At 44.9% G+C, this 20,517-nt stretch overlaps 1 protein-coding gene and 1 long non-coding RNA gene across 5 annotated transcripts in view; both read left to right on the top strand.

Annotated features, from left to right (window-relative positions):
* The window catches only part of LOC143933963 (uncharacterized), a 286,424-nt gene that overhangs the window by 214,057 nt on the left and 51,850 nt on the right, over positions 1–20,517 (top strand). The window lies entirely within an intron of this gene.
* Positions 1–20,517, top strand: part of RIC8A (RIC8 guanine nucleotide exchange factor A) — a 116,374-nt gene that overhangs the window by 44,007 nt on the left and 51,850 nt on the right. For 2 of the 4 annotated variants that reach the window (XM_077457171.1, XM_077457172.1), the window contains exons 4-5: positions 7,406–7,498; positions 7,963–8,577. In XM_077457171.1, coding sequence (XP_077313297.1) covers positions 7,406–7,498; positions 7,963–8,577 — 708 coding nt within the window. The remainder of the gene's footprint in view (positions 1–7,405; positions 7,499–7,962; positions 8,578–20,517) is intronic. The other 2 variants (XM_077457173.1, XM_077457174.1) reach the window with 1 other exon arrangement.

Below are 20,517 nucleotides of genomic sequence, written 5' to 3'. Positions count from 1 at the left end.
GTTCCTGTTGAAGAAGTTGCCTATATCTCATGGTTTGTCCTGGAAGACTAATGGAAACAGTTACTTTTGTTTCTTGTTTTTTAAATCCTCTGTGTATAACTCAGGATATACTTGCCCTTCTTTGGCCTCTTTCAGCACCATGGGGCCGAAAGGGAATAAAAGGTACTTCCAGGTATTGGAGAGCCCTGTGACTCGTCCATTTGACAGTGCTGGGCCAGTCAGTGACTCATAGGGCTTTCCTTTCACTCTGGACAACTAAAGCAATGGGAGAGCAAAAGCCTTGAGACTTGGAGGGCATAAGCCCAGCTAAGTCCATTTGTTCCAGTAAGCCTCCTCCATTTTTCATGTTGTTGGTGGTGTTTCTTTTACTTTCCAGGAGTTCACGTAAAAGTGGTGCTTCTACATTTACCCATTGGACTCTCTTTTATTGGACTATAAAGGGACTTACACATAGGGAAATGGTTATGGATTAATTACCACACATTAATATTGACATTTTTGGTTTATACACGGTATATGATTTAAATTACATATGCTGTATACCTTTCGATATTTCTACATTTATGGTTTTTATTATTGCAGAATAGCGCTGCACAATTTTTTGTTTGGTATTTTAATGCTTTTTGTCTAGAGCTGTGTTGGCTGCTGGTTTGCAATTTTATTACCAGTATATACACAAATTTTTCGGGTTATAGTTAAACTGGAAGGTTACCATAGCCGAGTGCCGAACAAAGCCAATCTGTTCTTCGTTCAGCTCTCTGATCAGCCGACAGTGGGACTGGAGAGCCCAAGAAAGCCACAGAAGGTGGTGGTAGTGGTGAGGGGGAACATCCCCTCCTGCTGTTTGTAAAGACAATCCAGGGTCTAGTTAGCTGCTGGGATTGCTTTTACAAGAAAGCTGACCACCACCTCTATAAAATGAAAAAAAAGACTGCAGACATCATTCCGGTTTAACCACTTGAAGTCTAGTGACGTATGGGTACGTTTGTCGTTCGACAAGTGTTTACTGACCATTTAGCATAACTAAAATGTAAAGACCTATACCAAATGATAGGACAGCTCTAGACAAACGGCCGAAGAAAAAGTTGAATAGATGTATAGACATTGTTTTGCTTATAATTCAAAAGATTTGTAAAGTATACTATAAAAGAGTATGCGTATACTGTTGTGACCCAACCACTAGTGCTCTTTTTATGGGTATTTAACATAGAAGGGAACCTGCAAATCTGCAGGCAAGGTTCCACCTCCATGTCCTAGGAAACATGGCTTCATGGGGATGTGAACTGTATTACCTCCAGCAAACCCACCTCCACTTTCCTTTCATTAGACACAGGCGCTCCCACACCAAGCCTGACTTCAATTATCAGCTGCCTAGTGCCAGCTTAGTACATATAATTGACATAATCCAAAAGCTAAATTGAAAAATTATTTCCCGGATTCTGAAGGAAACCAAAACAAAAATGAACACATTACTTTACTTTGATTACACGCTGCATGATTTGGCAATTAGAAAATTAAGCTGCTGGCTTTTGCCATTCATTTGGGAATGTCATTTCAGGTTAAGAAAAATTTAAGATGCATTGGATATGATAGAGCACTTTTGCACAGTTTTTTTGAGTGCTCCGATACATCATAGTGTTATGTAAGGACAGGGTTGTTTGTGGCAAGTCCTTGGTGATCACAAAGCTGCTCCATCACTTACATCCCAGAGATTCAACAGGTTGACTTTGTAAACCTCTGGGAACACGAGGTGTGCATCAGATGAAGATTTTAACTAAGTCAAAGCCAAAAGCTCAGGCTGCTGCTAAGAAAATGTCATTTATTTTTTAGCTTTGTCTTTCTTCTCTTTATTCCCTGAGGAACGTAGGTCATAATGATGCGACGGGTTACACACATAATAAAAATTATTTATATGTATATGTGTTAGGGATGCACCGAATGGGTTTTTTGGTGCCGAAACCAATACCGAAAATGAAAAATACACTAGGCCAAAAACCAAAACCGATACCGAAAATGAATGTTTTTAAAAAATATTTTTATACAGGAGGTGGTCAGAGACTGGGGACATGGTACAGGAGGTGGTCAGAGACTGGGGACATGGTACAGGAGGTGGTCAGAGACTGGGGACATGGTACAGGAGGTGGTCAGAGACTGGGGACATGGTACAGGAGGTGGTCAGAGACTGGGGACATGGTACAGGAGGTGGTCAGAGACTGGGGACATGGTACAGGAGGTGGTCAGAGACTGCAGGCATGGTACAGGAGATGGTCAGAGACTGCAGGCATGGTACAGGAGATGGTCAGAGACTGCAGGCATGGTACAGGAGATCAAAGCAGCCTCACCAGTTCCCCTCAGATGCAGCCTGCCTGATAAAAATACATGCACAGTGTTTTCCATGTATTCCAATGGCTGTAGTTCACACCATGCAGTCCTGTACCATGCCTGCAGTCTCTGACCGTCTCCTGGACCATGCCTGCAGTCTCTGACCGTCTCCTGGACCATGCCTGCAGTCTGACCGTCTCCTGGACCATGCCTGCAGTCTCTGACCGTCTCCTGGACCATGCCTGCAGTCTCTGACCGTCTCCTGGACCATGCCTGCAGTCTCTGACCGTCTCCTGGACCATGCCTGCAGTCTCTGACCGTCTCCTGGACCATGCCTGCAGTCTCTGACCGTCTCCTGGACCATGCCTGCAGTCTCTGACCATCTGCTGTATGAAAATATTTTTTAAAAACAGTCATTTTCGGTATTGGTGCTGTTTCGGTATCGGTTTCGGTTTTCGGCCTAGTGTATTTTTCATTTTCGGTATCGGTTTCGGCACCAAAATACCCATTCGGTGCACCCCTAATTCCACCCAGTGCACCCACCATCTGCTGAGAGTTCTTTACCAGCCACTAAGGATAGGACAATGATACTCCCCAGAGGGTTATCTAGTTAAAAACCTACCAGTCGCCTTTTGGTGTATCAGTCAGGCTGTTCAGTTTTCAAAATGTAAAATGGTTTGTGTTCACGTTAAAGAAAACGTACTGAAAGAATATGTAGGCTGCCATTACTGACCTCTCCTTCTGTAAAGCTGGTTGCCTGGCTGTTGATGAACTAACAAGTCGTTACTCTGGAGGGTGGCCAACTTGTTTGTTCACTCTATGTGGGGAGCATTGACAAGCTCTAGTTGGCAGCACCTAAAACCACAGAAATGAGCAAATTTCAGGCTTTGAGCAGCAGTGCCCTTTGGAATTGCCAAAACATATATGGTTAGGATTTCTGACGTAATTTATGCTTACTTGTTCTAAATGAGTGACTCCTTAGCTTAGTTTTAGCGGTGCTTTTCAGCCAGTAGCGGGGCACTTTTAACTTTGTATGAGCTCGACGTACACCTACGGCAATTTGTGCAGCCGAGTCAACCTGCTACAGTTTAACTGTGGCAGCTGGTCGGCAAGTGGTTAAAGTGCCTCTGATTAACCCCAAATGAAGTTCAGCTGTTCTAGTAGAGCTTTCCTGACATTTTCTTATGCCGTATACATACAACCGGACTCTCCGGCAGACTAGGTCCTACGGTCTTCCCGACGGACTTTCGGCGGAGCTCCGACGGACTTTCCGAACGAACAGACTTGGCCACACACGAACGAACTAAGTCTCGTCGAAAGTCCATTCGTTTTGAATGTGATGACGTAAGACAGGACTAAAAAGAAGTTCAATAGCCAGTAGCTAATAGTTTCCCTTGCGTCGTATTTGGTCCATCGGACCAGCATACAGATGAATGGTTTTCCCGATAGGAATTGAGTCCGTTGTACAGATTTGAAACATGTTCTATTTCTAGGTACGTTGGATTTTTTTAACAAAAAACGATCGGATTAGCTTACACACGATCTGATTGTCTGGCGGACTGATTCCGTCGGACCTAGTCTGCCAGAAAGTCCGGATGTGTGTACGCGGCATTTGTCGCATCCTACAGCAAAAGCCATGGTTCTGCAGAGAGCTTCCAGAGCATCAGAGGGATCTCCTTGTTAAAAAGGTATCAGTCAGGAGAAGGTTTCAAAATAATTTACAAGGCATTAGATATAACATGAAACACAGTGAAGAGTCATAATCAAGTGGAGAAAATATGGCACAACATTATATGGCACAAAAATAAAATAAAAATAAAAATAAAACAATAAATAAATTAATAATAAAGTGCTCATGTGCATCCAAGTGCTTTGTAACACAGATATAAGTGTCCGGTGGTATATAGGGAGCAACACTAGTCCCACTTTAAATGGCAAAAAGTGCTATTGTGCAAAAAACATTGGAATGGTATGTGCTCGAGAGAGAGAGAGAGATTGGGGAAGGTGAGAAGCTTGTTGTGTTGGCTAAATATACACTTTACAAAATGGCTTGAACATGCACTGTTTACAAGCTGCCTGTGTACTTTGTTTATCTATAAAGTCAGAGAACAAATCCGTGTCCATTAAAAAAAGATTTTTATTTTTTTTTGCTTTTGGAATCTCAGCTTTTCACATATCTCATGTCACATGGTGATATGTATCAGGCTTTATTATTTATTTGGTAGAAACATCCACACAGTGAATGGCTCCCCGTGGTGTTAAGATTCTAGCATGTGATTCTAAACCTCTGGAGGTTTGCTGCTGCAACACATAATTACTTTGTGTATGAATGCTATCATACCTAAATGTTAGCAGTGCAATTCTTAAATAATATACAGTACAATCAATTTGGCCAGGCTGGTATTCTTGCATTAATCTGATTGAAAAAGACACAAGTACATCCAGTTCAACCCACAGGAACAAAAAATACCAAAGCGCACACACAAATCGAAATCTACACAATCTTATACCCACAGTTGATTCAGAGGAAGGACAAAAAAATAAAAAATAAAGCATGATCCAGTTTGCTAAAGTGCGTAAAAGCAAATTCTTACTGACTCCCCAAGAGGCATTAGGACATTCCCCCGATCAACTTTACTATAAATATATATTATTTATCCAGTTATATTTTGTGCAAACATTTTGTTCACCATTCTAATGATGGTGTATCAGTTAAACTTGTTAGCCGCCTGTGTTTTTTTTTTTTTTGGGAAGTTGCCCAGAAATAAAAACATTGCTACATAGTTTGTCAGGTTGAAAAAAGACACAAGTCCATCCAGTTCAACCACATTGCGTTGGCAATTCTTTTTTGAAAACTATCACATGGAACCTAAGCCTCAGATCTCTGCCTTGATGGCTCCAACAATGAGCACAGGCCTCGGATCTTTTTCTCTTGAGTATTCCAATTTGGACTAGGCCTCAAATATCTGCCTGTAAGTTTTTTCCATTGTGGGCCTAGACACCAGATCTCTGGCTGGGATACACCCAATGTATCCCTTCCATTGTGGGTTTTAGTCTGGGAGACTCCCACTATAGACCTTTTGACTTTAGATCTCTGCCTGGGAGACTTCCATTATGAGTCTAGGCACTAGATATCCACATTGGGCAATCCAACTATGGGCCTAGGCTAGACATCCAATTTCTGTCTTGGAGAATCACACCATGCACCTAGATTTCAGATGTCAGCCTGACAGATCCTTACTGCTGTCATAAGCATCAAATCTTTGCCACTGAGGCCTCCACTATGAGCCTTGGCATCATATCTCTGCTATTGAGGCCTCCACTATAAGCATAGGCATCAGATCTCTGCCTGTGATGATTTCATGAAGGGCAAGGTTTTAGATCTACAATTCGCGCACATAATTTATTTTTCATTTTTTCAGTTACCTTTAGGACTACAAATGTTCTTTCTGATTGAAAATATACAAATGGGTGTAGTAGGGAGGGGGTTTAAACCCCTGTTAGTTTCTTTTTATTGCTGTCTGTATCTCCTCGGGATCCACTCAATTGCAATGGTTGTCACTGGGATTCAAATTTAAGCAAAAACAATTGACACTGACACTTGTGGCAATAATTCTACTAGAAAGCCTGAAATTAAATCTGTTACCCCAAAGCTTTTAAAGGAAACTATTAATCTATTCAAAAGGAAACTAGAGGAAATCTCTCCAAAGTGAACAGAATTTTCATCTTGGAGAGTGCTTAGACCAGTTGTCCCCAACTGGAGGTTTTTCACTCATCTGTGCTGACAACTCTAATGCCCCATACACACGATGAGATTATCGGACGAATGATCGTCCGTTTTTTATTGCATGCTATTCTCAGATCGAATCTGATGAGTTTACTAAAGTCACGAAAATTCCCGCACGACAGAAAAAAAATTCGGAAGTGATGTCATGTGTTGTAATGCATTTGTATTGCATTTTCGAACGATAGCTGTACTGATTACACGAAAATCGTACGATCTGGCATCGTACGAATAACATTTCCGTGCACGTCCGATAGAATAATATCGGATGAACTGTTCGAATCGGCTCTCGAAAGCTCTGTACTAACGATCCGATTGTCGTACGATCGCTTCGAAAGCAGTATTTCCCGTACGATTTTTGGATCGTGTGTACGGGGCTTAAGGGCCGGTTCACACAGCGGGCGATGCGAGGCGACACGACTCGCCTCGCCTCGCTCTCGCAAGTCGCCCCCGTTCTGTACAATGGAACCGTTCTGAGAGGAGCGACTCGAGTCGCTCCGACTCAGAAAAAAGGTTCCTGTACTACTTTTGGGCGACCTCGGGGCGACTTGCATTGACTTCTATACAGAAGTCATTTGCAAGTCGCCGCTGAGGCCGCGGCAGGTCGCGGCGAGGCAAGTCGGAGTCGCCTCGCCTCGTCTGCAGTGTGAACCGGCCCTAAATCATTGGATTTCCCCTCCCTTCTCATCTCTGTGACTGTGGTCACCAGTAAATTGGAGGCAGTAACATCTTGACACACGATGTGACCCTTCCATGTGTTATCCAAAAAAAACTGTTTTGTTTTTTTATCTCATCCTTACCCTTTTATCTCAATATCTCATCCTTACCCCTTACTGTCATCCCTTGCCTTTTCCATAGTCCTAAATCCTCAACCCAATCCCTTAAACCAAAACTATCCTTTAATCCCTTAACATTGGACTAGTTATAGTTTGAACATTTTGTTCCCTAAAAATAAACTGTTGCTAAACAACAAACAGCATATCCCTAATATTTTAGAGTCCAGTGTTCCAACAGGTAGATGCGGAAAATCCAGATTTCAAACGTCTGTGCTGAGTGTAATAATGTGTGCAGGAACCCATGGATTTTTGAAAATTGATTTCTGATTATAAGCTTGGCTTTCCCTGCTTCTTTATAGTGCAGTGCAAATTGCTTTGCAATCACCTCCAGTTTAGGTTCCAAATATATCTCTTGCTTAGGCAGTAGGTATAGTGTATGTAGTTCTCTCAGGTGTATAAATATGGGGTCTGCTTTGTTTTATGGTGATCCCTCTTCATTTTCTTTTCCTTTTCATACCTGTAGTTTAGGCAAAAGAAATTCAGAGACTGGGCCCCCAAGTCAGACTCGGACTATGACTCCGATTGCTCTGATGATTCAGAGTTTAAACTGCGACAGGTGAGATAAGTGTGTCCTAGTGCTACATAAAGGTGCAGATATCGGGAGACTATTTTTTTTATTATAAAAGCCTTAAGTCACATAAAACTTCTCACCTATGCAGGTTTTGGTTACCCAGTCAGTCCCAAAATTTTTGGCAGTTTAGCTAAAGAAGACTTCGTACAGGTCTGCAGCATATTTATCACTGGAGATGAGACAAATTTTCCTTCAAAATAGACACAACTCATTTTGGATCCTAAAGCATCTGTTTATTTAAAAAACTGATTTTGGAAGGACTTGTGCTTTTGGTCGTATTTTGGTTTAAGAGCAGGCACAGCACAGAAATTGGTGCTGTCACAGGCAACCCATAAGATTCCTTAATTTTCTCACAATAAGGAAATTACTAATGAAATTTGAATTTTAAGGAGGATGTATGATTTTGGTTTTATTCCTGCTTTGCTAACGTTACTTTTGCTTTTGTCTAGAAACTTGGAGAATTGGTCATCAAGTTCCTGGAACGGGATCTTCAGCCATCTTGTCAAGTTGTCTGTCTGGAAACTATCCGAATTCTTTCACGAGACAAGTATGGATTGTCTCCCTTCACCAGCCGCTCAGCAATGCAGGTCCTGGCCCAGTATGCAGGGTTGGACTACTCTGATGAGACAGAGGTGCCTCGTATGCCGGACAGTGAGAGCGTTGTGGAAGCTTTGAAGGCACTGTGTAACATTGTCTATAATAGCATTGAGGCTCAGGAAGTGGCCAAGGAGCTGCGGCTGGTGTGTGGCCTAGCTCGCCGTCTCAAGCTCTACAACGAGACCAGGTTGTCTCATGAAAGCAAATTTTTTGATCTACGCCTCCTTTTCCTCCTCACGGCACTAAGGGTAGACGTCAGAAGACAGCTGGCCCGGGAGTTGAGGGGTGTTAGTCTCCTCACTGATGCTCTAGAAAGCACCCTTGCCCTAAAGTGGTCTGATATCTATGAGGTAGTTACAGATCATCTTGCTTCACCACTTGGCAAAGAGGAGACTGAGAGGGTGATGGAAATCCTGAAGACCCTCTTCAACGTCACTTTTGATATCAGCCGCAGGGAAGTTGATGAGGTGAGTTTAGGTATAATGTGGTTCAATGCTTGTGGTTTCCAGAAAGTGTGAAAATGCGATACTGTAGAAAAAAAAAAAGAATGTTGATACTTTTAGTGGCTAATCAAGTTTTTCCATCTTGGTTTCCCAATGAAATAAGAAGTCTTTCTCATCATTTCTAACAGGGTTGGAAGTCTGAAAAGTAGATTCTAATTAGTTGCTGTGAGTTCTTCCATCATTTGTTCTAGGCCAGTGGTTTCCAAACTGTGCCCTGGGGCCTGATACAGCCCTTTGCTTGCTTTTATCCAGTCCTTGGGCCAGTGTTTTCATCCACTTATGCTAGCAATGGGGAATAATTCCCCCCTCACTGACACCAATGATGGAACAGAATTCCTCACCGTGACCGCAAAGATGGGGCACAATTCCTCCCAATGACACCAACAAGGGGGCACTATTCCTCCCACTGACACCAAAGATGGAGTATTACTTATTCCCACTGACATCTGGAACTTTTCCGCTCCAATCTGAAGGATAGTAAACTGCCCCTTAGAAGGTTTGGAGCCGTCTCTTCAAGGGTATAATGGGGGGGAGGTTGGGTTTTTGAGTTGTGTGTAAATTTGCTGTTCCTACTAGGAATCAAAGGTTCTTGACAGTGGAGTAGCTTGATATACCAGGGTCCTGGTAAAAGATAAAGCCAGGGTCCCTGAACTTCCAGCACACCTACTGGTCCAGACTTGACTTTCCCAACCCCTTTAACTTTCCTGCAGTTAAGTTGCCCACCCCTATAGCTCCTGTAACTAAAATCCTCCAACTGTCTAAAACTACCTCCAAACAGACACAGTATTTACCTTCCCCCATGCAGATAAGCAATCTATTTTCACATTTGCTCCAGGTAATGGAGAGGATATTTAGGCTCTATGGTTTTCCAAGGAGCAGGGTCCTAGTTTAAACCTCCACCTCTGTTAGGCCCCTTTCACACTGGGGTGGGAGGAGCATCAGCGCTTTACCGCAGGATTTGTAGTGCTATATAATCAATGGGGCAGCGTGACTATACCGCTGGCAAAGCGCCTCTGCAGAGGTGGTTTTTAACCCTTCCTCGGCCGCTAGTGGGGGTAAAACCGCCCCGCTAGCGGCCGAGGAAGGGTTAAAAATCACCTCTGCAGAGGCGCTTTGCCAGCAGTATAGCCGCGATGCCCCATTTATTTCAATGGGCAGGAGCGGTGAAGGAGTGCTGTATACACATAACAAATAAAAAATAAACTGCGCTCAGGGAAAAACGAAATTAATAAAAAAAAAGTTATAACAATTAAACTAAAAAATGTATATAAAATAAAATAAAGGCCGCAGCTCTGAGTGGGATACACACACTAGAGTAAATTGTAGGAAGATTTGGAAAGCTGCGCATCTAGTCCTATTTAGTAATAAAAAATATCTCTAAGGAATTAATGGCACACACACAAAATGAATATTTGTTGCCGATTATGTAAATAACGTTAATATCACACAAATTAATTGAGCAAAAAGGACAATTAAAAAAATATGTAAATAGTATATAACAGAAAAACAGCTTGCAGAGAGCCAAGGCTGGAAAATAGAGTCCAATATGTAAGTTCTTATCAAGACACCACGGTGAATCCACACAAAACTGCAAACCAGTGCCCGTCACCGAGATTAAGATGCGCTTACCAGATGCAGATTAAATAGTAGCCTTAATGGTAACTTATCCATAACAGGTTGTAGTCTTAATAATAAATCATCCGTATCATTATCCTTGCGTCACTGATCTACTGTCGCCAGTGTATGGCAGCATCCCAAAACAAAAACTTCCACTGTCAGCAATCGGGTATGTCACCAGCATTAGCCCCAGAAAGAAAAAGATGCCTCCATAGCGTAAAACCATTCAAATATTTTATTGTATTATAAGCAATTGCACTTACGTAAAGTAGCCTTTAAAACGGCATCGAGATTAAATCACAAAAAGCCTGCCGGCATTCAAAAAAGCCCGTCCTCCCCTCGTAGAGCGTGGTGGCGTCACTGCGTACACCACTCCAAAGATGCTGCTAGCAGGACTTTTTTGACCGCCCTGCCAGCACACCGATCCAGTGTGAAAGCCCTCGGAGCTTTCACATTGGAGAGACAGCAGCGGCTGTTTCAGGTCGGTTTGCAGGCGCTATTTTTAGCTCTGTAGCGCCTGCAAAACGACCCAGTGTGAAAGGGGTCTTAGTCACGTACCTGATTCTTAACATACAATTTTATATGTCTTTATGCTTAGTGTCAAATTGTGGAAAATGTTGGTTTATTATTGGGTATAAACATAAAAAAAACAAATAGAAAAATGCAGCAATACCTGACTTTAATACCTGACTAATACCTCATACCTGATTGGGGATTACCTCTTAACCACTTTAGCCCCGGACCAATTTTCAGCCTAAGGACCAGAGGTCTTTTTACAATTTCGCACTGCACTGCTTTAACTGGTAATTGCGCGGTCATGCAATGTTGTACCCAAACGTACAATGTGTGTCCTTTTCTTCCCACAAATAGAGCTTTCTTTTGATGGTATTTGATTGCCTCTGCGATTTTAATTTTTTGCGATATAAATGGAAAAAGACCGAAAATTTTGAGAAAAAATGATATTTTCTACTTTTTGTTATGAGAAAAATCGAATAAACTCAATTTTAGTCATACATTTAGGGCAAAATTTATTCAGCCACATGTCTTTAGTAAAAAAAAATGTCAATAAGCGTATATTTATTGGTTTGCGCAAAAGTTATAGCGTCTACAAACTAGAGTACATTTTCTGGAATTTACACAGCTTTTAATTTATGACTGCCTATCTCGTTTCTTGAGGTGCTAAAATGGCAGGGCAGTACAAACCCCCCAAATGACCCCATTTTGGAAAGTAGACACCCCAAGGAAATTTCTGAGGGGCATGTTGAGTCCATTGAATATTTTTTTTTTTTTTTTGTCCCAAGTGATTGAATAATGACACACAAAAAAAAAGTTTACAAAAAGTTGTCACTAAATGATATATTTCTCACACATGCCATAGTTATATGTGGAATTGCACCCCAAAATATATTCTGCTGCTTCTCCTGAGTACGGGGATACCACATATGTGGGACTTTTTGGGAGTCTAGCTGCGTACGGCACCCCGAAAACCAATCACTGCCTTCAGGGTTTCTAATGCCGCGTACACACGATCAAACAAGCGGGTGGAAAAGTCCGGCAAACTCAAGTCCGCCGGACAATCCCCCCGTGTGTAGCCTCCGGCATACTTTTTTGACCCGAAAGTACGGCGGACTTAGAAAGTAGTTTTGCACTCCAATCTTCCCGCCAGACTCTCATTTTGGCGGACAATCCGGCCCTGTGTGCGCCAGTCCGCCGTACTTTTGAAATGAGCGGACTTCCCGCCCGGAGAAAAGTCCGCTCATTTCGAGCGGGTCTCCAGGTAGGCGGGGCCCGCGAAGGAGACGTCGCTGGCCCCGCCACCTGGTATGAACTTAAAGGGGAACCCCAACGGCGACAAAAATCGGCGGGGGGGTCCCCCCCCCCAGGTCCACATCAGACCCTTGTCCGAGCACGCTACCCGGCCGGCCAGGAAAGGGGGGACGAGCGAGCGCCCCCCCCCCCCTCCTGAGCCGTACCCCAAAGCACCTTGTCCCCATGTTGAGGACAAGGGCCTCTTCCCGACAACCCTGGCCGTTGGTTGTCGGGGTCTGCGGGCGAGGGGCTTATTGGAATCCGGGAGCCCCCTTTAATAAGGGGGCCCCCGGATACTGGCCCCCCCACCCTATGTGAATGAGTATGGGGTACAATTTACCCCTACCCATTCACCTGTAAAATAAAGTACAAAAAAAACACAACACACAAGATAAAATAGTTTATTGCACAGCTCCGGGGGTCTTCCGTCTTCGGGGGTCTTCTCGCTGGACTCCTCCGCTATCTTCTTGTAGCTCTTTTGCTAGCGGAGGAGCATGGCATTCTTCTTCGTCGCCGCGGCCTCTTCTTCCGACTTCGGGGGTCTTCTTATAGCTCTTTTACAGGCGGTGGTCCGGTCTTCTGTCGCCGTCGCCTTCCGTTCTTCTTTTTCTTCTTCTTTTCTGTTGACTCGACGCTCTCTCCGGCCGCAATGCCAGGGACGCACTGCGCGGCCACTTATATAGGGACAAGGGGCGGGGTCATCGGTTGATGTCACATGGGTTGATGTCACATGGTGACCCCCCATGTTGAGGGCACGTGGCCTGGTACGGCTCAGGAGGGGGGGCGCTCGCTCGTCCCCCCTTTTCTGGCCGGCCGGGTAGCGTGCTCGGACAAGGGTCTGATGTGGACCTGGGGGGAACCCCCACGCCGATTTTTTTCGGCGTTGGGGTTGCCCTTTAAGTCCATACCAGGTGGCGTGGCCAGCGACGTCTCCTTTGCGGGCCCCGCCTACCTGGAGACGCGCTCGAAATGAGCGGACTTTCCTCTGCGTGCGCGGGCGAGTCCGTTCAGTAGGGCGGATAGTACGGCGGACTTAGTACGCCGTATTAGTCCGCTGAAAAAGTGCCGTGTGTGGGCAAGTAGCCTGTTCGGAAAGTCCGCCAGCAGTCTGGCGGGAAGTCCACCAGACTAAGTCCGTCGGATAGACGGCTACGTGTGTATGCGGCATTAGGGTGCAAATTTTTGATTTCACTCCTCACTACCTATCAGTTTCGAAGGCCATAAAATTCCAAAATAGCACAAAACCCCCCCAAATGACCCCATTTTGGAAAGTAGACACCCCAAGCTATTTATTGAGAGGCATGTTGAGTCCATGGAATATTTTATATTTTGCCACAAGTTGCAGGAATATAAAAAATTTTATTTTTTTTGCACAAAGTTGTCACTAAATGATATATTGCTCACACATGCTATGGGCATAAGTCAAATTACACCCCAAAATAAATTCTGCTGCTTCTCCCGAGTACGAGGATACCACATGTGGGGGACTTTTTGGGAGCCTAGTCACGTACGGGACCCCGAAAACCAAGCACTGCCTTCCGTATTTAAATATAAAACGCTACCAAAAAAAACTGTTAGCGATCGCAGGGATCAGGCCTGACTCTGCGAACGCTGCAGTTACGTGTTTAGTGTTTTGTAAGTGACAGTGATCGATCGATACTGCACTTGGGTGGGCTGGGCGGAGGGGCAAAACGCAGGTGCTAGCAGGTATCTGGGCTGATCCCGCTAACAATGCGTTTTTTTGGAACCCTAAACTGCTGGGGACGCTAGTATAGATCTGATCAGATCAGATATTGATCTGTTCAGATTCTATACCACTACAGGAGGTGTATGCTTTGTGCGTGGGTGTTAGCGGTACTGGCACTAACCTAGCACTGCCTGGGGCGACGCAGACCCTGACCCTAAAACCTAATTGATATCACCCGCCGGGTGATCAGGGGGTTAAACCTTTATTGGGTAATAAATGGTGGGTGCCCTGATGCTATAAAAAGCAAACTAACTAACCAGAGTCACCCTTAACACTTATACGGGGATCACTGGTAAAAGGGTTAACTAGGGGCAATCAGTAGAGGTCGACCGATATATCGGCCGATATTTGCCGTTTTTTAAATCGGCATCGGCCGATTGTTCTGATAAAAAGCCGATTCTACAGCGGGACTTTGAAATGACTTCTGTAAGAAGTCAGTGTGAGTTGCCTGAGTCCTCATAGCAACACTTTCCTCCTCTCTGGGCAGCCTGCCAAGAAAAGAACTAAATGATACAATGTTTACACTTCAATGAATGAAGTAGTCTCAGTGTGTAGAAGTTCTCAGTTTAACCATTTAAAGACTAAATCTTTTCTGACACTTGTTGCTTACAAGTAAAAATCCTGTATTTTCTGCCAGAAAATCACTTAGACCCCCCAAAAATTATATATATTTTTTTAGCAGAGATCCTAGGGAATAAAATAGCGGTTGTTGCAATATTTTATGTCACACGGCATTTGCACAGAGGTCTTTCAAATGCATTTTTTTGGGAAAAAAATACACTATTTAAAAATAAAATAAAAACAGTAAAGTTAGCCCATTTTTTTTTTTTTTTTTCGTCCAAAAGTTTTGACTACCTGTTTTTATTTAATACATAGGTTTTTTTTTTTTTTTTATCTAAATCATACATACAAGTAAACTGATTGGAGGTTTGTTTTGTTTAATAAATGTTTAAGTGGCCGTTCACACAGGGGCGACGCAACTTGCAGCGCGACTCACAGACGCGACCTGCACACGACTTCAGCACCGACTTGCAAAATGACTTCTGTATAGAAGTCAATGCAAGTCGCCTGAAGTCGCCCCAAAAATAGTACAGGAACCTTTTTCTAAGTCGGAGCGACTTGAGTCGCTCCTATTAGAACGATTCCATAGTACAGAACGGAGCGCGACTTGTCAGGCGGCTAAGTCGCCTGACAAGTCGCGGTAGTGTGAACGGGCACTAAATGTAAGACATTTTCTGTATCACTTATGAAGGCCGCTTTCACACTGGAGCAGGCAGGCGTTGATGGTAAAACGCAAGTTTTAGCGGCTCTTTACCATTATTTTAGCGGTGCTATTTGGCTGCTAGTGGGGCACATAAAACCCAGCTAGCGGCCAAGGAAGAGGTTAAATGCGCCCATGAAGCACTGCTGCCAAATCGCATTGCATGCGCTTCGGCAGTGGTGCCCATTCATATCAATGGGCAGGAGTGGTGGAAGAACGGTATACACCACTCCAAACGTGCTGCTTGCAGGACTTTTTTTTAAGATCCTGCCAGCGCATCGCCTCAGTGTGAAAGCACTCTGTCTTTCACACAGACTGCAGAGGAGCCATTTTGCAGGCACTTTAGAGGCGCTATTTTTAGCCCAAAAGCGCCTGAAAAACGCCCCAGTGGGAAAGGTGTGTTAGATCAAGGGGGATTAAAAAAATAAAAATAAAAAAATAAAGGAAAAAAATAAATAAATAAAATAAAATCGGCCTAACATATCGGCCCAAAAAAATCGGCATCATATATCGGCTATCGGCCACCATGATTTCGAAATATCGGCATCGGCCAGAGAAAAACCCATATCGGTCGACCTCTAGCAATCAGAGGGTTCAAATTTTTATTAGGTAGTATATGGGGGTCCCTGGCGCTATATAAAAACCTGACGGGGAACCTAAATAACTAACTGGCTAACCAGCGTCACCAGTGACACTTATACGGTGATCGCTGGTAAAAGGGTTAACTAGGGGCAATCAGGGGGTTAAAACCATTATTGGGTAGTATATGGGGGTACCTAGCGCTATAAAAACCTGGCGGTGAGGGCGTGGCTTGGCCGCTGACCGGAATGGCCGCATAAGTGCTGAGCTCCACACATCCACACAGCATCGTTCAGCATCCAGCGCCATCCGACACCGCAATCCATCCCACGGAGCTCCAGGGATCACCCCGCACCACCGGGGACATGACCCGAGGCAGAACCGCCGCTCACGGAGCGAGGAAACTGACGGATTTCTATATGAAGCCGCCCGGCGTGCAGGCCCAAGATGGCGCCGACCGGGATGAAGGCCTCACATCTCAGCAGACGCCCGCGGCCTCGGCGGCCCCCGCATCCATAGAGGATCACCTCTCTGACATGGAAGAGTCTGGAGAACAGCAGCGTTCGCCCGCCATGTCACCGGCTGATAGAGGTAAGAGAGCAGCAATCTCCCCTGCACACTCTCCCTCTAAGCCTCCCCTAGTTAAGAAACAACATGGCGCTGGCACTTGTAGTCCCTCAGCAGCCTTCAGTGACTCTGACTCCTCACTAGCTGCCTACAATACCTCAGACAGCCCTGCTTCTGGGCATACACTGAAAGCCATGTTACTCTCATTACAAGCAGACATGCAGAAAGAGCTCAGATCCTCCATTAACCATTTGCTGGACAGAGTGGATGAAATGGAAGACCGCATAGATCATATTGAGCACCATCTCTCTGCCGCTACTAGCTCCCATAACACTGTGGTTGACATTCAAGATGAACATACCGCAGCTATCCGCCAACTGTGTCTTAAAGTCGCAGACCTCGAGGACCGCTCGAGGCGGAACAATATCAAGATCCGGGGAGTCCCAGAAACGGTGTCACCCCCCGATATTGTCCCTTACTTGCACCAGCTGTTTCACAAGCTCATACCGGCCCTCACGCCGCAGGATCTCCTTATTGACAGAGCACATAGAATCCATAAACCACAGCACCTGCCTGACTCAATACCCAGAGATATCCTGGCTAGGATACACTTCTTTAACACCAAGGAGCAGATTATGAGGGCCGCAAGAACCATACGCAACCTCCCTGATCCCTTTGCTAAGATTCAACTATATAATGATATCTCAGCCGCTACCTCACAGGCACGCAAGGCCTTCTCCCAAATTACTGCGATACTCATATAACACAAAATCGCATACAAATGGGGATTTCCCACCAAGCTTCTTGTAAACTACCAGCAACAACAAGTCGCATTTCTGACCCCCAAAGACGGATTCAAACAGCTACATAACTGGGGCATTGCCCCTCATGTACTCCCGGCTCCGCCTCTGAATACTAGATCTGCAAAGATCCCTTCTAGATGGGCTACGAAACCTAAATCCTGAACCTCCAAAAATTGGGGGGCCGCCCCCCTGGGCAACCCCCCCTTCTTACCAGGCGCTTGACTTACCAGGTTAAAGTGGATGACTGCTTTTTTTTTTTCTTTTGAACCCCCCCACGCCGAACTGCCACTGTGTGCCACGCACACGGCATTACTCTCTCTCCCAATTTACCATCGCAACTTACCCCCAGCCACTTTCTGTTCCTTCGGGAACCATTTGGATCCTTGGTTTACGCCTCTATATCTTCCGGTCATCGATATAGAAACTTCAATACTGTTTGTTTGATATATTGCAATTTGGTTCTTGTTCTTCTTTTTCTTTTCTCTTGAGTTACTGTTATATTACTTGATTATCTCGACTTAAAATCAACGGTTGTTGTGTTCATTCTCTGTACACAGAGTTAGTGTTTGTACTTTGTTTTTCTGTAAAGGTCCGTCAATCTCAGTACCATTTAGACAACTGACCTTAGCAACTAATGTCCCTTACAATCACGTCCCTTAATGTTAAGGGACTAAATAGTCCTTTCAAGCGCTCCCTCTTATGGAGGGAAGCAGCGACTTCCCGATCTGATATCTTATGCATACAGGAGACCCATCTATCCTCCCGGAACCCCCCACAATGTACCAACAAACGCTACCCCCATATCTTTCATTCCCGCACTGATAAAAAAGTTAGAGGTGTTCTGATTGCAGTTCGCTCTACTGTGGCGCTCAGTTTCCAATGTAGAGCAAGACCCCGAAGGGAGGTTCTTGATCCTATCCGCCTCTTTCAATAACAAACCCTTGGTAATTGTGAACATCTATGCTCCCAACACTCACCTAAAGCCCTTTCTTAAGTCCATTCTCGCCAAAATGCAACACTACCCGAAAGATCAAATCATTTTATGCGGAGACTTCAATGCGGTACCAGATCACGCACTTGACTCCTCATCTCCCCAAAGGAGAAGGTCCTCCACCCTCTCCTCCTTTCTGCATCTGGAAGAATTTTATGACCCTTGGAGGTGTCAACATGGTACTGAGAGAGACTATACGTTCTATTCTACTGCTCAGAGGTCATATTCCAGGATTGACCTGTTCCTGACATCCAAAGTGCTACTGCAAGCAGTTGCGTCCACTAAAATTGGCGTGATATCGTGGTCTGATCATGCCCCCATCTCTATGGTTCTCAATCTCTCCCCTCCTACCACCCCATTTACAATTTGGCGTCTGAATCCAACTTGATCAGCACCAAGGACGTTAGGGAACAAGTCAAGACTGCCATAGAAGATTATTTCGCTTTAAATCAACACTCTGTCCCCAAGCCCACCACGTGCTGGAACGCTCATAAAGCGGTTCTTCTGGGAATTCTATTGCGGCTAGGGGCTCAGGAGAAGAAAAAGCGCTCAGCGACCCTTAACACTTACCTAGATAAGATAAAGTCTCTAGAGAAGAGTAATATGAACTCGCCCTCTGCCTCTACGCACGCAGAACTCAGTAAACTGAGGTCAGAATTGAGTACCTATCTTCAGAATAAACATGAATTCTATCTCCGAAAACTTAAGCTAACCTGGTACTCTCAAGGTAACAAATCAGGGAAAGCTCTGGCCCAACAATACAAACACAGGACTGCCCAATCCACAATCTCCCACCTAATAGATTCTAAAGGCAACAGATTGACTAATCCCAAAGACATAGCCAACTGCTTCGGCGCATTTTATCAACAACTGTATAACTTAAGACTCCACAACTGAGACGCAGCCCACTGAGGCAACTATCCAGACATTTCTCTCCAACGTTGCCCTCCCCTCCCTGTCCCCTTCTCAAGCTGCTGACCTAGCCTTACCTTTCTCACAGCTGGAAATTAAAAATGCAATTAAAAGTCTCCCCCTACATAAAGCCCTGGGTCCAGACGGTTTTGGAAACGAATATTATAAGACATTCATAGATGTACTGACCCCGCATTTATGCAGCTCCTTTAATCACATGCTGGCCACAGGGGAGATCCCCTCGGAATCCCTAGAAGCAACCATCTCCACTATACATAAACCAGGGAAGGCCTCGTATGACCCAGCTAACTACCGCCCTATTTCGCTACTTAACACCGATCTGAAGATGTATGCCAAACTTCTTGCCACCCGACTTTCACAACACATGACTTCCCTCATACACCCGGACCAGGTGGGCTTTATTCCCCGCCGACAAGCCTCAGATGGCACCCGCAGGTTTGTAGATCTTATCCACTGGGCAGGGCACAGTCGAACGCCTTCTCTGTTGATATCACTAGAAGGCGTTCGACAGAGTCCATTGGGGTTATCTCGAGGCAGTTCTCAAGAAATTTGGCATAGAGGGCGAATTCTTACGAGCTATTCTAGGTCTATATACCTCGCCTACTGCGAGAGTCCGCACTTCAGGCATTCTCTCGAATCCCTTTAGAATCACTAACGGTACTCGCCAGGGCTGCCCACTCTCACCATTGATTTTTGCTCTAGTCATGGAGCCTCTGGCACAGTCCATCCGCGCGCACCCCCATATCTCTGGTATCACTGTGAAAGACACCTGTCACAAGATAGGTCTCTATGCGGACGATGTCATCATAGCTGTCTCTGACCCAGTGAAATCCCTACCTACCCTGACTGAAGTTCTACAAAATTTTAGTGAAGCATCCCTATACAAATTAAACCACTCGAAATCAGCCATGCTTGGCATAGAGATCTCGCCAGCGCTCAAAGCAGAAATTGCTAAAATATCGCCCTTCTCCTGGGCCCCCGGTTCCTCTTTGCAATATCTAGGCATTCAACTGGTCTCTCCCTCCTCTGGATTATTACGAAATAACCTTGCCTCCTTATTCACGAAACTGAACAATTTATCCTCGAATATGACCTCCTTAAAAGCTTCATGGGCTGGTAGGATAGCCCTAACCAAAATGTTTCTCCTTCCACATGTTCTTTATTTCTTTCGGACCCTCCCGCTTCCGATTCTCTCAGCAGACCTAGCTAAACTACAGCGTACTTTAGACTCGTTCATATGGGCAGGACGTAAACCCCGCTTGAAATCCTCTGTTCTACGCACTCCCTCTACCTTAGGAGGGATGGGTTCACCAGAAGTTAAAAAGTACTACAAGGCAATCATTCTAGACCAAGGGAGACAACTGTGGTCGCAAGACCCCAACACAAGATGGCACCAAATCGAAGCAACTCTTCCAGCTGACCCACAACTAACCCTAGCTGCAATCTGGTTGTCTCTTCCGATCAGACGATCCATCCTTCCCACGGTACGTGCCTGCCTAACTCAATGGACTGCTATACGCCAAGATCATCAAGGCATACACAGAGACGCATTGAAAAATCTCCCCTTACTAGCGCTCCAACTCCTCTCTCCAGACCT

Source organism: Lithobates pipiens, unplaced genomic scaffold (genome assembly GCF_037356315.1).
Source record: "Lithobates pipiens isolate NorthernLeopardFrog02 unplaced genomic scaffold, aLitPip1_a1.2 Scaffold_27, whole genome shotgun sequence".
Lineage (NCBI taxonomy): Eukaryota > Metazoa > Chordata > Amphibia > Anura > Ranidae > Lithobates > Lithobates pipiens.
The sequence above is the reverse complement of the archived record's forward strand: the minus strand, read 5'-3'. Positions and strand labels throughout refer to the sequence as shown.